The sequence below is a fragment of the Eublepharis macularius genome, chromosome 1 (genome assembly GCF_028583425.1).
Source record: "Eublepharis macularius isolate TG4126 chromosome 1, MPM_Emac_v1.0, whole genome shotgun sequence".
NCBI lineage: Eukaryota > Metazoa > Chordata > Lepidosauria > Squamata > Eublepharidae > Eublepharis > Eublepharis macularius.
In genome coordinates this window covers 115,069,901-115,089,446 of record NC_072790.1, presented here as the reverse complement: position 1 = coordinate 115,089,446, position 19,546 = coordinate 115,069,901, and the positions used below count along the sequence as shown (strand labels likewise).

At 40.0% G+C, this 19,546-nt stretch overlaps 1 protein-coding gene across 9 annotated transcripts in view; it reads left to right on the top strand.

Moving 5' to 3' along the window:
- The window catches only part of LOC129326929 (uncharacterized), a 228,339-nt gene that overhangs the window by 144,791 nt on the left and 64,002 nt on the right, over positions 1-19,546 (top strand). For 6 of the 9 annotated variants that reach the window (XR_008596770.1, XM_054975299.1, XM_054975276.1 and 3 more), the window contains 4 exons: positions 69-143; positions 2,444-2,512; positions 4,665-4,865; positions 9,137-9,255. Coding sequence is in view for 8 of the 9 variants with exons in the window: in XM_054975299.1 (XP_054831274.1) it covers positions 69-143; positions 2,444-2,512; positions 4,665-4,865; positions 9,137-9,255 (464 nt within the window). In the remaining variant the exon portion in view is untranslated. The remainder of the gene's footprint in view (positions 1-68; positions 144-2,443; positions 2,513-4,664; positions 4,866-9,136; positions 9,256-19,546) is intronic. The other 3 variants (XM_054975273.1, XM_054975290.1, XM_054975282.1) reach the window with 3 other exon arrangements.

Below are 19,546 nucleotides of genomic sequence, written 5' to 3'. Positions count from 1 at the left end.
ACTGGAATCCTCTGAGTCCAAATGGCTGTCCCATGAATAGCTTCACTTCCCTTTTTTGTTCAAAACAGGTGCAAAGGGATGAAGAAAACAAACTGAAAAAAGGGGAGGAAAAGCAGAAAAAGAAGAAAGTGAAAATGTCTGTGGTATGAGGGTGTTTCTCTATGTATAAAGGATGTCAGGGGAAGGGACAAAGGTTGCCTTTGTCTGATAAAAGAAAAATAGTTTAATGCATTCCAAGACTTTCCCAGAAATAACACCTAACTATGTGTCATCATAAATATACAAGGCTTTCAGACTGTTTCCATTCAGGTAAACAAACACCAGTCCTGAACACCTTTTGATTTGCAGGGCAGATGCTGTCTCATGTTTGTTTTAAACAAATAATCTAAGATCCTTTTGAATTTTCTTGTATGCTGATTTAGGAAGAATTTGAAGATGGAGTGCCGTAGACCTGCTCAACCAATGTTCTCTCTTTCCTGCATGCTCTTGTAAAGACTGAGGGCCAAGCTACAAGTGACAAATTACACTTGAATGGCAAGTGAACAGACTCACATGTATTCCTCCCTGTTCACTTGCACTCCACTCGATCACTATGTGCAAGTGGAGCACAAGTGAACAGGGAGGAATACATGTTCACTTGCCGTTCAAGTGTCATTCGTCACTTGTAGCTTGGCCCTGTGTAGGAGAAGGGAATCATCTGGCTCTCCCTGCTCACACTGTTCTTTTTATGTATTTATGTATTTATGTATTTATTTATTTATTTATTTATGTATTTATTTAAAACATTCCTATGCCACCTTTCAACCAACTTAGAGCCCCCAAGGCAGTAGTCAAAAATATAACAATTTTTTAAAAATATACATACATGTAAAACAATTCAACAAAACACATAAATGGAGGGAGGGGAGGTCAGTGAGAGAACACCAAACAAAACAGAAAAGCCTCTACTAGATGATGAAGACAATGATCGGCATCCTTATATGCCCCAGTGTTTGCCAGAGCATTGGAAGATGATACAAAGCAAGCAAGGAGTATGCATATGTGTAACTCTGTGAACTCACATTTATCCTTCATGATTCATTTTAAGGATTTGCATACTGTCCCTCAACCATAAGTTTCCAGGGGCAGCAAACAACATACACAAATACGTCAGTGAATATAGATCAAGAACTTTTTTCCCTTTGCTTTTTAAGTCTTGCCTCCCTTCTTTTCACCCTCTCCCATGGTTGTCTCCATTACTGACATTCAAAAGGTAAAATTGCTTCAGTGGGGAAAAGAAAACACCCTATTTATTTCATTAGACCCTGTAAAACAATGTTTCTGGCATTGCAGAAATTGCTAATAGAATATCATAGTCTTTGTGATGAATGGTGGAAGCCTTTTCATGGTTTGTCTGTGTGTTTACTTCATACTTTTCTAAGCCCCCTTTCTATTCAGAGTCCCCAAGTAGGGTTCCCAGATGCCTGCCCATGGTGGGCAATCTTCCAGCTGTTTGCCCCATTGCTTGCTGATTGCTGGTGATTGGGGTGAGGTTGCAAGCTGCCCAGCAGTCACCCACCAGCAGCAAGCAACTCAAGCAAGCATGTTTCTGGCAGGTTGATGACATTACTTCCTGAAGTGACTGACATCATAACTCTTTGTACAAGAGTGCTCCTGCACTTTGTGAAACTTGGGAGCATTCCCCACGCAAAATGCAATGATGTCACTTCCAGAAGTGACATCATCACATTGGCGTTGGGAGCTCATGCTTGCTTTGCACATACGCCGATAGCTCCATGCTGGTGTGTACCGCATATCCCCACCCCACCGGGAAGGTATGTTGACCTGGCAACCCTATCCCCAAGGCACCTTACAAACATAAAATGAAACTGCTTGTTAAAACCAAACAATCAATAAAATACAAAAGAATGAAAACTCCTAACTACAGCTCTCAAGCAACCATAAAGTATGCCTCTGCCAATTAAATGATTACAGCTCCAAGTATTTCCATGCATGCTGGGTTGAGAAGTGGCCTAATTTAATGCAGGATCCTCTCACATGTATGAGGCGCCACTCATGAGCATTACAAAGACGACTGCTGCAAGAAGGGGGAGCTGGAAAGCCAGCATGCACACAAAGAGCCCTATGCATGGCTTTGGGGACCCTCAATCTAGATGACTTTTCCCATTAAATCAATTATGTCCATTTGTTACCGGAAGCGGGGGTGTCCCAGTAAAATTAATTGTTACAAATTATAGGCACAGAAGTGGCTTGTAGAGATGGTACCAAGGCTTAAAATCCTAACATAGGAAATGATCCTGAACTGGATTAATTTATTATTGTATTCCCATCTGAGGGGAAAATAACTTTCCTTGTTTGTTTTAAAAAATGTTATTGAACTATAAGAATGTTCTGAAATTCTTGTTGATAAGTTTGCCTCGCTCTCCATTCTCTGTTTTTTCAGCAGCAACCAAACATAACCAAATGCTATTCAGAACATTTTCATGATTCTTATTGTGGCTTGGATACAACTGTGAGTTATTAATAATAAATTACAAATTGTTCTTACTTGCTGTGAATCATGCTTAGAAGAATCAGAAGTGAATTCCATTTAACCTGGTCTATTTCCACATGGGAATTTTGTCCCAGATGGCATGCAGCATGTCCTTGCTTTATTTGGAAACTTCCACAAAACACCAGGCTTTTTCTGAGCACAGCTCACAGGGCTCCTGAGGCTTTCTCTTTTAAGATGAAACAAACAAACAAACAACATTCTTTACTGCAACTGAAAAGTGTTGGCTGCAGGTAGAGACTCTGCATAAAACTGTGCCTGCAGGAAGGGCAGAGCTTAGCACCACCTTCAAATTGGTGATGCTCAAGTACCTGTGCTATCGCAGGCCTTTAACAGGGCTGAAAAACAACTCGGCACAAGGCTCAGCTGTTTGAGAGGGTGCAGGGCTGCAGAAGGAACCTGGCAAGATGGTTTTCAGATCAGTCCAGAAGCAGGAATGGGGTGGGAGGGATGGCGCAAGCAGCGCAAGGATGAAGAGTGTGACTGTTGTGCTCGTGTGCCTCCATCCCACTCACTGCTGCCTGCACAACAGGGGGCAGCTTTTCCTATCTGTGTGGAAGCAGACCTGTCCCGTTAAACTCATTTTCTGCAGTGTCCTGATAGATGACGTTGATCACTGCAGCCAGCCTCTCAGTCATTTCTCTTCTAAACAAATTTATGTTTTGATTTGAATCTTTGACTCAGAAATCACTTTTATACAAACTTGACTCTTTGTAATAATTTGGAGAACTATTGGATACCTTTTAACCTGAGGCAAGGAACTCCATCTGTTTTTCTTTCTCCCGTACCTTCCTTTCTACAGTTCTTTTTTAAAGTTTCTAGTTCAGCTGGATAATGCAGTCAACCCATAGGAAGGTTTACAGTCCTCTAATTATCATGAAGTACTTCTCATGATAATCCCATGCTTGTGCTCCTCTCCCACCAAGTGAGAGTTTATGAACTGGATTTAGAAGCCAAAATTCTTACCACATGTAGCCTTTGAAAGAGGAGGAACAGCTTGTTGTCCATGATCACTGTCCAGCAAGTTGCATGTATTACTAGTAAGACTGGGAAGTCTAGAGCTGACACAAAAAGGTCTCCCTTGGGTGTCCTTCTTTCTGTTGCTCTACCCCATTTGGATCACTGGGAATTCTTCATTCCTAATACCAGAGTCAGCACAGGAATGAGGCTTCATAGATTTGTAAAGAAATGGTCCGTGCAAAAATTGATTATGAACAGAACAACTTTATTGCTAAATTTATTTATGAACAGCAGCACTTACTTAGCTGACTGCCTCAGTGCTGAACACAGACCACATATAGTTGGAGTAGTAAAATAACAGTTAAAGTTCCTCATTAACACAGGTTCATATGGAATCTGAAAAACCAGATTAAATCACTTGGCAGTCTATACAGCTGTCAAGCACAGTATTTTTTTTAAAAAAATTGATGTATGGAGGGAACCTCAGTTTATATCAGGACTATGGGTGGAGGGGGTGTAAGCCTTCCCCTACTCCATTTACCAACCTGGAATAACCCTGTAGAATAGCCATTTTCTCCATTAGCCTGAATAAACAAATCTGTGTGGGCCTGTGTGGCCTTTGTGGTTGGTCCAATGGAGCATCTGTATGCTAAGGACAAAAAGGAGGCCATCTGGGAGCAGCCTGAGTTCATAGGACATTGCCCCATTCACCCTAATGGAGCAGTCTGCAATGGACACAAAGTATCTTTTCACCTCTTGACATACTTCTAAGGCTAACATTTAAACCAAGGGAAATAATTTCAGATATATAACATATGAGTCATAGATCCAGAGGAGTTAGCCGTGTTAGTCTGTAGTAGCAAAATCAAAAAGAGTCCAGTAGCACCTTTAAGACTAACCAATTTTATTTTATTGTAGCATGCTCGGGGGTCGCATAACTAGTTATGCGACCCCCGAGCATGCTACAATAAAATAAAATTGGTTAGTCTTAAAGGTGCTACTGGACTCTTTTTGATTTTGATAACATATGAGTAACTCATTTTAGATGTTAAAAGAAGGAAAATACAGATTTTACTCTGAACATCATGTTACAAATACACATCCTTGCCAGCATAACTTGGTTTCAATACTTTTGCATTTGCTTTCTGAACAGCAAAGAGAAAATTGTCCAGGTTCAACTGACAAATGCCTTTCCTTGGATACAATACAGAATGATATGTTACATCCAAGAGAACTAGATTCCCTTGTATATCTTGAGACTTCTGCTCAAAGAACAAAATCACCTCCTATCCAGCTGGTTACACACAAACCTGATACCTTAGAACAATGTAAAGATGAAAGCCAACTCAAAACAGTAAGTACATTAAATAATAGAATGAGCAAATGAAATTATATCTGAAAATAGGGATGTGGCTTTGACAAAAAAGAGACTTCAAGCTTTTTTATTATGACTGCCATATGAAAAATAAAAACATTAATATCAAAATCAAAGAAAACATTCCAAATTACAATACTTTGGGGTGGGGGTGGGGGGAGGGGTCGACTTGGAGGTCCCGATTAAAGTTCTGTAGGAGTCTGACCCAGCCAAATTGAAGAACTTTTAAGTCACATACTTTACTTTAAAAACAGTGGCATATATCCAGCAATCCACAGACCTAGCAAACTGGGACTTTTCCACTTTCCTTCCTACAGAGTGCCCCACCTCATTTTGTTCCTGTCTATATATACACCCCCAGCTATTCTCATAGGATAGCTTTTGTTCCCAGATATATCATTTTATTAAAAAGAATTTTCAAAATTAACCAAGATAGCTTGGGATGGCTTTTGTGATGAAATGACTCTTCACTCAGAGGTATCTGCGTAAAAAATTACTACTTTAGACAAGAAATGCTAATTTGCACTCTGTGAATGCTCAGAGGTTAAGCTACCTTTCAAGGCAGACAAAAGTTTGCTGATCAGATTTTTCTATCGACTCTTAAGTCTGGCAATCGAACAGATGCCAATTCATACATTAACAAGCAGGGGACAAAGGTCGCTGAACTACTTCAATGATAGGTGTTCTCACACCCTAATTCAAAATCTTCTTTATTCAACTGCCTGATTACCCATCCTGGCCATAGCCACTGCTGGGGACTTCTCACCCTCTATATCAGCATTGATCTCTAGATTACAACAAAACATCATAAAGATTAAAGTCTACAATAGTCCTACAATTAAAAAATGTAAAACACAGGAGTGATTGATATGTAAGAAAAATGGTATGATAACCCTGACATTGTAAGACTAGTATTATAAGTATCTGATGGAACAATTCTCCAGACCCATTGTATAGAGACAGGAGGAGCTTCCATAGTCTGACATTTTTAGATACTGAAGACTAACACTCCTGTGAACTTACCAAAAACATTACTTTTATTTTTTGCCTAGCAAACTCCTGAATTTCAGCTTTAAAAAGGATTTGCAACATCAGGCAGAGGAGATTAAGCTACATGAGCTGTTCTTACTAACAAAGACAGCAGGGAGTTCCAGTGGATACTTTTGATGTCAGAATTGTTTTTTGGTGAGACAGAATTATCTCACTTAAATAATATTTTTCCTGCAGTACTTTCTCAAAACTCAATTGCAGTTCTTCCAAAAAACAAGAAAGAATGAGATTCTTGGCACCCCAATGCTCTTCTCATATTTCCGACCTTTCTGTTCCTGCTATAAAAGAAAGCACTTTCGGCAAAGCAGTTTTAATGTTGTCAACCAGTTCCCACACAGAGCCAAAAAGTAAAAATATGTTAACTTAATATAAAGAAAAATATATTAGAAATTTTATTGTATTTCAGTAAACCATTATGCTTTGTGATGGAGGTTTTAAAAATCATGATAGAATGGGGTAAATAATAAGGAGAAATATTCAATATTTGTATTAAAATTCAAAAAAGTTCTGGGTCATGCTCAGCAAATGTTGGTGGGCAATATACTTAAATTCCAGTATTTACTCCTAGGCAAGATTGTTTTTTTCCCAGGTATGCCATAAAAAAGAGGGGCTCACCTTATATTTGCATTACAACTTACAGTTATGTCCAGTAAAAACAATATTTGGTGTATAACATTTTTATTAGGTGGGTTCATTTTACATTCAGAGTCACCTTCCTTTTGAGCAAATATAGAAAATGAAAGGAGGTACTTCTTCTCACACAAACCTTAACCATTGCTGCAGGATGTCAATGTTCAGAAAGGCATTTTAAAAGGTTTAAATGAACACAAGGAAGAAAGGTCTGGTAGCAATAAATGTGGCAGCCAAATGAGTAACCTTCATTTTCAGAGGCTGTATATATTGAACAAGCCAGTTTAGCTAGGGATTCTGACGGTGTTTTGCCATTCTGGGCATGGAGCAGGGGTCACTGGGTATGTGTGGTGTGTGTGTGTGTGTGGATTCCCTGCATTATGCAGAGGGTTATACTAGATAACCCTAGAGGTCCCTTCCAACCCTATGATTTTATTATTCTAAACTAGGAATCAACAGCAGACTGTGGATTTCATCACCATTATGCCTGTTCCTAAACCTTCTGAGTGATTTAATGTTCTCCAGTAAAAGGGAAATTTACGTGTTTCTTCCTTCATTTAAATTTTCTAACATTCCAGAAAACTTATGTCGTTAAGTGTTGCAGGCTTGAGAGCAACATGAAGCCTCCAAATTCTGAGATTATAGGGGATTATATAATCTTTCCCAGTCCACAAACATAATACTATGTAGTCATTGGTCAACTATGCTGTAATGTTTTGCATGTAATGTATTCAATTTAGATTCTATTTCTGCTTCCAAATGTGGGATTTTAAAAAGTGTTGCTATGAGATTAAATTAAGGATGCCATGGCCCTGCTGGGGGTGGGGGATCCCCTGCTCCTACCCTCCACTCCCTGCCTCTACTAACCTGGCTGGTGGGGGAGGAAAGGTGGACGAATGCTGCCTCAGGCGCGCTTCTGGAGTGGCCCAGTGACATCACCTCTGGGAGTGACATCATCATGCCACCCCTGAGAGCATTCTTATGCTTCTCAGCAGGTTGATTTTGGCTCCAAATGGGCTGAATCAGGCCTGTTTGGGGCCCCAATCAGCTCGCTGAGAAGTGCACACGTACTCCCACACTTGCGCGATGACATCTCTTCCTGGAAGAATCACCCAGGAACTCCGAAAAGGTAAACGCCAGAACCCCTGCCCTCCCATCAGCAGGGTAGGAGAACCTGGCATCCCTAGTTTAAATGTAAACCTCTGAGGAAAGGAGGAGTGAAGGTGGATGGATGATTGGAGTGTAATCTGATAGGATGGTAGCTGCATCCTAAGGGTGGAGTGAACTGCAGCTTTTAGTCAGTGTGGAGGGAAAGTTTTTCAGTCACCCTTTATCTTAGAGATATGTTATTCTATTTAAGTGAGGCAACCTGTGGAGCCTAAACTGTCTGTATGAAGTTGTAAGACATTCTGGGTAAATCAAGCAAACTGTGGAAGCCTGAATGGGGTCTCATTCTGCCAGCTTCAGTGACTCGGTATGGTGTTTTGAGAAATTCTGTCTTAAGTCAGGCAAACTGTGTGTGCGCCTGAGGCAGTCTGTGTATATCTGAAAGAGAAAGATTAATCTATCTAGGTCTGGCAAGCTGTGTGGAAAGGCCTGAGTGAATCTATGTCTGTGTGGATGTGTGGAGAATTTATTCTGTTAGTGAAGATCTGTGTGGAAAATTACTTTGTGTGACTGAGTCTGTGAATATACTTTCAGAAGATATTATTTTTGAAACCACTAAGTTTAAGAACTCTTCTAAAACCAATAAGCTTATCAAAACCTCTGGAACCCTCACTCTTATGTACTTAAAAATAAAGTCTACTTTGGTTTAAGAGAAAAAGATCCCTTTTTACCTCACAACCACCATCATGTGATGACAGTTCTGTCAAACTACCATCTGTAACAAGCCTTCCTAAATTACCAGTTAAACTGAGGAGGTTTAAGGCAAAAGCCTTTGGTGGCAGCGAAACATAGGTCATACAAACAGGAAGGTATTCTTGAGGTAAAAGCTTGGATAAAGAAGAAAGTACCTGAAGCTTTGTGTGAGTGGAAATAAACAAACAGCAAACTAGTATATATGTTATTCAGCTTCTTCATGTGGGGAAAGGAGCTTTGTCTCAGATATTCAACTGGTGTAATAAGAAGAACCCATGATAAATAAGGGCATTGTGCTTTATAAACAGACTGCTTCCTTCATGTGCAACTTAAATTCCTTTCTATGTTCACTGTACTTTAAAAAAAATTAAAGTATAGGGAGTACTGAAGATGGTGGGATTGTGGAGTAAGGAGAATGTCTGAAAGACTCCCTGAAATGTGGCCATTGGAGTAGGGTGATGTGGTTTGTCTAGTCATTTGCTATACCTTACAGTTAAATAATGAACATTCTGCATGTTCTGCCTTTCTTGAATTGGCTTACTGAGACAAATTTGTAGGCATTAAGGGCTGTCTGGAATTAGTTCCAACTCCATTCTTCCTACCTTATAACATTTTGCAGCTGAGGCAAAAGCCTTGCAAACACGAAAATCTGAAGCAAAACATTACCAAATATGTCTACTCGCTTGCTGGTATCCTTTTTATTTCCACAGGAAAAGCCACCAGATGCTGGTGATGATAGGCAGGCCAATGAAAAAGCAGAGGCTATCATCACTAAGAAAGAGGAGGGGAAAAACCTGCCAAGAGCTGTTTTCACAAAGAGGAAACCATTGTAGGTATCACACTAACTAGTGTAAAAGGGACAGTCTGTCCACTAAAACATAAATGCTGCTATGTTTGAAAAGTGTGCCTTCTCTTTGGGCTGTTCCTTCAGTTTTCTGACCATGTTTTTCTTCTCTCCTTTTTCAATCCTTCTCTTTTCCATCATAGCTGATTCTAACATATATAATCTATGAGTGCTGTATTGTCTGATTAAGGTGGCTCAGGCGAGTTTCCTTTCTGGACTAGTACTAGTGAGCAGCTTTCCCTTTCTCACTGACTACAGCTTACATATGTCACTGTATGCATAAGGTTAGTTTTTAAGCTTCTGCTGTTTCCAACTTAAGCAAATTTAACTGTCATTGACTCAACAAGCAGCTCCTACCGCAGAAGTGTGCTCAAACTGCTGGGATTGTACTATTACAGATAACTGTACAACTGCTCTCTCCTCCTAGTCCCAATTCTTCTATTTATGGGCTGGATCCAAAGAATTGTCTGGAGCAGAGCTCCTTTCTGCCTCCTTCCATCTCCTGCAGACTCATCCCCTGGAACACTGGAAAAGTTTCTCTTGTGGGTCGGTGGGGGGGGGGGTGCTTTAGAATAGTGTGCTCTGCAACTTGACTGGAAAATCCTCCCAAAGTCATAGATCCCTCATGGCATGAACAAATATGCCTTCTGCTCATGGAAGGGTATTTTTGGATACAACCTTCTATTTATATTATAATTATATTTATTACATCTCTGATTTGCAAAGTATTTTACAATTATTATCTTGTTTATCTTCACAATAATCCAGAGAGGCAAGTCAATAGTTACAAATGAGGACTTTGAATTTTTTTTCACTTCAATCATACCCCATCTTTCTCCCCAATGCGGATGAAAAGGCAGCTTACATCATTCTCTTGTCAGTTTTATCCTCACAACAACCCTGTGAGGTTGGTTAGGCTGTGTGACTGGCCCAAGGTCAGCCTATACACTTTGCCCAAGACCAGGACCCAGGCCTCCCCCTACTTTCAAAATTGGTATTCTACTTATTGATGTCCTGATCAGTGAAGTGGGCAAATGTCACAGGATCCTGCATGCTGTTCCTCTTAGGTATGCAGGGAAAATGGGTATTTTGAAATGATTCCTGACATCCACAAGGACCTGAGACCTTGCTGCACATATACACTACTACCATTGTGCTTTGGAAAATTTGCAGTAGAGTGCAGTTTGCAATGGCAAGCCCACAGATGCTCATATTCAGGGTTAGGCTGAAGGAATGCAAAAACGTTCTGCTACTTTCTTTCCTTGAACACTGAACAACCTGAGAGTCTCTCTATGGAGACATCTTACATGGGGATGCTCAAGTGAAAGGACTTACACTTGTTTTCCCATTGGGGATACACATGCACTGCTAGAGGCAGAATACACTTGAGTATAAGACCAGACAGAAGGTAAGTCACTTGAGTGTCTCCATGCAAGATGTCTTGTGTAGAGACAGACTCTGAGGTCAAAGCACCTCTGAAGCCAATGCGGACCCCTTGACTTAACAGCATGGTTGTGTGATCCCTCTTCTCGTCACTATTCAAATTTAACAAAGGAATGCTGTTTAGGAGAAAATGTCATCTTTTCCCAAACTATGGGTTTATGTCCATATAAACAAATAAAGTACATAGTTTGAGGAGGGGGGAATCAGAATTCTCTCAAATGCAGTGTCCATTGCTGTGTGTCAGTACAGGAATAGTGGGACAAGATCCAGCTATGCTTGTCAGTTCCTATTCATTGTAGTCCTATGAACAGCCACTTTTCTATTTATCCCTCTCATATCCGTTTAGAGAAATCTGTTGAGTCAAAAGGAGAGGAATAAGCAAGGGGGTCTAAGTTCAGAGTGTTCCTTTTGGGTATTGCCCTGCTTTGATGCTTTACTCTGGCACTTCTCCAAGTAAAGCTTAGACTAAAAATAGCTAGGACTAAATATTTACTCTTTTCTACTAGATGAAGCTCAGTATCAGCCTTCTAACTTTGTAAATGCTAGTATGTACCAATGTTTGTCAGCTGAGAAATCTTCCAGAGGTTCAATCTGATGAATGATCAAATAGATGAAGGCTGTAAACAGAGGGTGCTTCCACATGACACGTATTCTCTGTGTTGCTTTCATCACTACTGCAAATGCAGAGGCATGCACATTAGGGACATAGTTTCCATATGTGGGATTTTTTGGTACACTTTCCTCTGTTTTTTTTCCCAACTTCCCTTCCACATGTAGCATAGTTTCTCTTGCTATTCAAACCTTTTCTATGGCTGTGTAACTGACACACCTTATTGCCACACATAACAACTGCTGCTTTCTTATAAGTAGAGTTATTCAGTCTGACCCTTAGCAAACTGTTTTTCCCATTGAGCTAAGGGGAAAATTTTAGCTGATAGTTGTCTCTACATTTTCAGGTCCAGTGATGTTGCAACTGCATTCTGGTGATGCTTCTGGCTGTTTCACTGTCCCCATATTCACACTTTCTATTTGTCACATTTTCTCTTCCACTGTTGGTCTCCTGTGCCTGCTTTGGGAAAGCCACTGTGATTTTTTTGCTCCTTGAACTTGGTTTCCTTGGATCTCTCTCTCCACATACATTTCCCACTCCAGATTCATAATATTTTTCAGACACTGAACAATGGATTAGCTGTTCCTCCAAGTAGGTTTCCAGAAACAGACTTTAGAGTTTTGCCATATGTTTATCTTTCTTAGTATTCCAGTGAGTAGCTCCTTTATGACTTGCATGCAAATAACTCTGGAAAGGTTTGTTTGTTTGTTTTACTTCTGAGGTTGATAACATCACATATGATCCTCAGTGGGCAACAAAGGTGACAAAGGTGACCAGTTATGCCGAGCTATGAGCACTGCTACATGTATAGCAGATAAGGGCCAAACCATATAGAAAGTACAGTCTAAGTGTTTGGGCTGGGGAAGTACGTAAAGATTAGTGCAGGTGTTGTGAATAATGAGAGAAATGGCATGAACTGGCATGGACAGGATCAAGCCACAAATCCTGCAGAATGACTAAGAGAAGCAAGATGAAAGGAGGGTAAAGTAACACCTACAAAAAGAAGCATGTACAGACATCTTTTTTTTTCTGAATTGCAAAATACTCACCTACTGTGTTACAATTAAGAATTTTCTACCTTGGTATTTTATAAAACCATGTAAATTGCCAAAACATGAGTCAAAATACTTTGCCAAAGGAATGGAATGTCTGTGCTGAGAATGATGAGTGAAGATTAGCAGCAATAGCTTATCATGGGGGTGGATTTTTACATTTTTAAAAATGCAGAATTTTCCCAGCTTTTGGTAGAGTTATGATGTTAGGGCTTTCCTCCCTCAAATCCCTGTTTTAAAGGGACTGACTTGTTTTCTCAACCCCATGTACCTAATTAGAAGTAACTAAACAGCTTTCTAGTGGAAAAGTTCTTTGTCTCAGTGGTAGAATTCTCAGTGTAGTAGACAACCCTTCTTGAGCTGTGGCTGACCTAGCACAAATCCATGTACATCAGGATGCATCCTGCTGCGCATTTCACACACACATTCTACTCTATGCTGTGAACCAGTTGGCATTGCCAAGAAAATCATCAGTGTGGATAACACACCTTTATAGTAAAATCCACTTTCAGAACATAGACTTACATGGGTACCAAAACTCTGTAGCAGTGGGGGATCAATTATCTGCCGCCATAGCCTGATGGATTTTAATGGTTTTCAGACAGCATTCAGGGATTTTCCTGTTGTTTTCGTTGGTGCTCCTGTCAATACTCTTGTTGATCTCAGGCATGAGGAAATGAACTGGGCCATTGACACGATTGTAGGCACTCTCTCTCCTGGCCAGCCCTTTGGTTTACTAAAAGATTGAAGACAATGAAAAGATGGGAGACAACTAGAGGTGGGCATGAACCAGGAAAATACCGAACCATGCATTTCGTGATTTGTCGCATTTCCAGAACCACAAACCATAAACTTTCATGAACTTGGCCCGTTTTGTGAACTGGTTAATTTGGTTCATGAAAACAGCAGAAGGTCACTTCTGGGGCTGCAGAAAGCCCATTCCCCCCCCCATTGCGTAGGAAACTGATCGATCAGCACCAGGTTGTCGGCAGTGATGAACCAAAAAACGAACCAAACGAACCGGCCTAAAGTTCGTGGCGGTTCATCAAAAATGGCTCTGATGAACCACCAGTTCGCAAACTACAATCCAGCCCAGTTTGTGGCAAATTTTGGTTCGTATTTTGGTTCATGCCCAGCTCTAGAGACAACTAAAGTGACAGTGAAGGAGGATTAGGGACAAATCTGACAAGGCACAGGCTAGAGCTCATTTTAAAGCCTACTCTATGGCAGTGATGACAGCAAAGAAACATTTCTTCACTACCATCCATTCACACAGTGTACACCTGTGGCACTCTTTTAGGTGGTCAGGTGCCCACTGAGTTCTCTCCAAGAGGAAGAGGTAGACTGCTCTGCAACCCACTGTGATCACTCTGCCAAATACTTTGTGGATAAAATCTCTTGCATCCGTTCCAACCCGGACTCTACGTGAGCAGTGACAGGATCAGAGGGTATCAGGGTGCTGATTTGTCCAGTTGTGTGGGGTACCTACCAGCTTGTCCAGTTTGATGATGTGGACAGGATTCTTGGAAGTTTGAAATCTGCCACCTGGTTGTAAGACCTTTGCCCCCCAGGCTGCTTAAATCTTCAAGATGGGGAAAAAGCTGGAAGACTAGGACCGGGAGGCAGTAAAATGCCTAGTTGCAAAAGAGGGTGGTCACTGCTGCTTTGAAGCGGGCAATGTTGCATCCACTCCTAAAGAAATCTACTCTGGACCCAGGACAGTTGAATAACTACTATTCAGTCTCAAACTGAACAAGGTGATTGAACAAGTAGTGGCTGGCCAGTTCCAGGGACTCCTGAATGAAGTAGATTGTTTGGCTCCAACCCAATCTGGTTTCAGGCCTGATCATGGGACTGAAATGGTCTTAGTCATTAACCTGCACCAGGTTATGAACAGGGGAGTGTGCAGTATTAATTCTTTTGGACCTCTCTGTGGTTTTTGATACCATCAACCATGGTGTCCTTATGGACCACCTTTTGGAGTTGGGACTGGGAGGCACTGTTGTTTCAGTACTACTTAGAAGGTAGTGTTCAGAGTGTGGTGCTGGGGACCTGCTACTCTGCCATGTGGCCTCTTACCTGTGGGATTCCACAAGGTTCAGTCTTGTCCCCCATGTTTGTTAATATGTATGTAAAGCTGCTAGGTGGGGTCATCCAGAGATCTGAGCTAAGCTGTCACCAATATGTGGATGACACTCTGCTATAGCTTGTGCTTCCCACGAATCCCAGGGGGGCTGTGGAAACTAAACAGGTACCCAGAGGCAATTTTGAGATGGATGAGGGCTAACAAGCTGAAATTTAATCCCAACAAAACAGAGGTGCTACTGATGGAGGGGAGGGTTTGACCCAGGAATTGTGATGTCTCCTATTCTGGATGGAATTGCGTTTCCCCTAAAGCTTGAGGGGTTGTCCTGAACCTAGGCCTCCTGTTGGATAAAAAGGTGGCAACAGTGACAAGGGTGCCTTTCACAATCTCTTTCTGGGGAGCCAGCTACAGCCTTTCCTGGGCAGGAAAGATCTGACCTCTGTGGTGCATACACTGATAACATCCAGATTAGATTACTGCAATGTGTTCTATCTAGGCTGCCCTTGAAGACTGTTCAGAAGCTGCAACTTGTACCAAATAATGTGTGAGCATTGACTGGAGTGGGTCACAGGGACTATATAGATATTTCAAGTAAATAATACATAAATATGAATACTGAATCAGAACAGGTTTTTTTCCATTCTGCCTGATAGCACCTGTGGTTTTTCCAGCCTTTCTATCTGATCTGAGATGCTTCTGAGATTGAACCAAAGACCTGTCCAGGTAGCACTCTAGTGCTGAGCTATAGCCTCTACCTGGTGAGTCATGGGTTGGCTTCACTGAAAGAGTTCACTAAAGAAATGGATGGTGAGGGTCTTTTCCCACCTTTCCCTTCCCGAAAAAGCCTTCCCTTCCCTGAGATACCTCAAGGATACAGCAGCTGCTTTGTGTACAAAATGTCCAAGGTTCGGTCCCTTTCATCTCTCCCTATAAAAGGAGCAGATCTAAGAAAGACTTCTGTCTGACATCTTAAAGAGATGGCACTGAGCCAGGGGATTCACTCAAGATGAATGCAGAACATGTAGGAAATGGATAGAGGGGATATTTGGGAGCAAAGTAAAGGATGAGTTTTTCCACATTGACTTGCAAGCTCTTTTCTGTTCCTCTGTAGATGGCAGCTGTCATCAGTATAGTGTCAAACATTAACTGAAAAGCATTCCCTTTTGCAAGCTCAGGATAATAAGCGGCAAGATCTTGTTTATCTTTTCACCTTTCTGCTGCAGTGTAGAGCTTGACTGTAGGCCTATCATGTTGAACTAGAGTAGATGGGATGCAGCTTGTGGAATCCCTTTGCCTTGGGGCTCACCTAGCATCTATTTTGCTTTCTTTTAGGTGCCAGGCAAAACATCTCGACAATACATCAAAACGTCTCTGTTCACCCAGGCTTTTAATTAAGGGGTTGATTTTTAACATTGTTTTAATCTGAAAACTGTCAACAGTCTGTGTTTATGGCCTGTGTTTTTATTCTGGGCTACATTTTTGATGCTATATTTTAATTAATAACTTTTAATGTTTTGTTTTTATTATTTTATTTTGTAAGCTGCCTTGGGCAGGTTTTTGGAGAGGCTGCATTAAATTGTTCTAAATAAATAAAATAAATGCTCCTTAGCAGGCTGGGGTTGCCTTAAGAATATTCTTCTGGGACAATGGTAGCAAAGATTTCCTTAACATTGACTTATTAGAGTTATTCAGACTACTTGTCTGATGAAAGCAAAAGCATGAGCAAATTAAGCTAATATAAAATATTCTATAATATATTGCAAGTTGTTTATTACTGTCAAATGTTAACATTAGTTGCATGTCAGTTATCACATAATGTGAAATTCTGACTGCTGCTACATATTCGATGAATAATGCACTTTCAGTCATTCCTGCTAAATATCTGTGTACTTTGGAGAATTGAGCTCAGCCTGTAAAGACTATAGGCAAGCCTACTCATCAATGGCAGTGGAGAAGGGTACTGCCTGCCCCTCTGACTTCTGCAGGACTGTTTATACATTACTTACAACCTACAAAACAATATTTTTTCTATTTTAAGCAAATCTTTCACTCAGATGAAGAAAAGGGTGTTTTTATACAGTTAGTTACACCCCTATCGTGTATAAAGGCCATAGTTCCTGTCCTTTGCTATTTTCTCCCTCACATGATTCATTAGAGTTTGAAATAGCTGTAAACATGTTTCTCAGTCTGCTGCATTACTGTCACTCACAGATAACTGAATACACAGTAAGAGGTACGTGTTGGATGGGTAGGATTTTCTTTAATGCCTCTTGTCTCACAGCAACTTCAGAATAACAGCACAAGAGATACTAATAAAGTTGATTTTTTTCTCACTTAGTGATCCATTGTTTTCTGGAGGCTAAATTACACCACAAGCTATTAAAACAGAGAGAAAAACATTTTTTTCTTTTGTTCCTTCACTTTCCTGAGCCACTATTCTCATCCAGAATAGCTAATGTTAGGTAAAAAGTAATTAATTGGCTTTCCCTTTATTTGTAATCTGATTATGTGCAACAACCAGAATACCCACATCTATTTTACACTAATGTAAACTTCAGTGACATTTTGGCAAAATATTTTTTAGCCAAGGCTAAAATGATCCTGCTGCAACTTATCTCTGTAAACTCCAAAGTACAAACAATGATCTCATCGATACTACAATCACTTGCCAATAGCAGTGGGGAAAGAGCTATTTGTAAGCACAAGTAGGAAAATTCACCCCTATGGGAAGTTCATTTATTTGAATTTCCTCAGCGAGTCTTAAGCATCTAATAAAGAAGCCTAGTACTAATATGTGCAGTGGCATATTGGCCTTCCTGGCTAGGAAGTGCTGGAATTCAGCTTCTTAGCAAGAATATTTTCCAGTTCAGTTTGGTTCTCGCTAGCAGCCATTTCAGTTCAAGGTTTCTAAAGTTACCTGTTGGTTTTGAGCCTTCTGTCTATTCTTGTCTGGATGGTACATAATGTGCTCAATCAGTATGGCAAATGTATGGCAAATGCTTTAATTTGCCTAAGCCCTTAAAATAGGGAGATATTTTAAGCTTACAACTAGGGCCTCTGGAAGGGAAGGACCAAGGAGACAAAATTCCAGGGGCTCGGTTAGGCTGGAGGCTCAGAGAGCTGAGTTAGTAATATGATTTGTTTTCATTTAATGTTTGTGTATGGTTTAGGTGGTGAGAGGGAGCCAGAGGTCATCGTTATCTCTCAGAACATTATTTCTAATCTGAAAAAAAGTTTATCATCTTCATTTTATGTAAATGAATGTATACAGACAAGTTTTTGGAGACTGGGACTCCTGGAAAGAAAGTATGTAAATACAGAAATATTAATGTGGAAATGCAACTAGAAAAGAGAAATGAATTTGTTTAATTAGTGTGAAGGTTCCTGAGCCAAAAAAAAGTACATCAGTAAGATAACACACATTAGGCAAATTGAAATCTGCATGTATTAAAAATATTAGTATCTAGTAATGAAACTTGACAAATTAATATCCAGCTCACTTTGAAGACTTCCAGATAAGGACTGCCTCGTTTCTGCTGGTAATGTATTTATCATTGCCAAACTGCTCTTATCATTAAAAAGTTTCTCACAGTGTTCAATCGAAAATTAGCCTCCTTAAGTCCATTAGATCTAGTCATCCTCTGGTAAAGCAAATAGCATGCTTTTGCCCCTATGGGATGCTCTTTAGATATTCTAAGAGGACAGTCAATCACCCCTTCTCTTCTACAAGTTGAATTTCAACCTTTCTTCACAGTGCCTGTTTTCTAGACCCCTAACTATCTTTGTTGCTCTCAGGCATGTTGATGTGGCTTTGGAATGACTACTGTAACTGTATATCTATGTGACTCCCTGTTAGCTTCCTCAATCTGTTTACTTGTAAATAAACCATTTCAAAAATAGCACTGCATGTTGCATCTGGCAGGAAGCTTTTGCTATAAAAGACTGCATTCCAATATCACATAGTTAATGTGGGGAAAGACCCTTAGGAAAATTCTAGATACAAACTGGGTAAGAAGAATCCTGATCATTGCATGGCCGCAGCTGATGATCATTTGTCTGCAGGGCTTTCTTTCTACTGCAATATGGCAGCTATAATGCTGTCATCTAGAATTTCAACTCAAATGAGAGAGTATTGTGATAAAGAAGAACCACGCAAAGAAGTCTCGCAAAATCTTACTAAGTATCATAATCTCTCTTTGCCAGCTTTTCAGTGTCTTATCTCTTATACTGATTCGCAACGTTTGAAATAAAAAGTTAATTTTTGGTAAAATATTCATTTTGATTGTAGAATTTTTTCCTATCCAAGACAATTTTAACTTTGACCACTTTTCAAGATTTTTTGAATCCTCCTCTATAATACTTCGTAATTACCTTTAAATAATGTTTCCTTTGGTCCTGTTGAATTTATGCCCAAATATTTCACTGGATTTACTGCTATTTCACATCCTGACAGTTCCTCAATTTTTTCTTCTTGTCTTGTTAAAAAGTTGGGAATTATTTTAGGTTTTTTTCCTATTAATTTTAATCCCGAAAAATTTCCAAAACTCACAAGGTGTTCCATAACAAGTTGTAGTGTTTCATGTGGGCTCAAAATAACCAAAATACTATCATCTGCAAAACATTTCAATTTAAATTCTTCTTCATCCACTTTCAAACCTTTAATTTTGGAGTTTTGTCTTAATTTTGAAGCAAAAATTTCCATTGCTAAGACGAATAATTGTGGTGACAGTGGACAGCCTTGTCTAGTCCCCTTTTTGATTTGTATTTCTTATGTTAATACCCCATTGATTAAAATCTTAGCCTTTTGCTTTGTATAGATTCCTTGTATCCAGTTCTCAAATATCGGGCCACAATTTAAATTCTGTACTTTTTTTGTAAGAGAGTCCGAGAGAGATTGTCAAATGCTTTTTCAGCATCCAAAAAAGTAAATGCCATCTTATGTCCTCCCCCCGCCCCCGCCACTAATTCCATTGCATCAACTACAAATCAAACATTTTCTTTCATATATCTCTTTGACACGAAGCCTGTCTGATCTGGATGTGTTATATTTGTTATGCACTTTCTAAGCCTTTCTGTCAATATAGA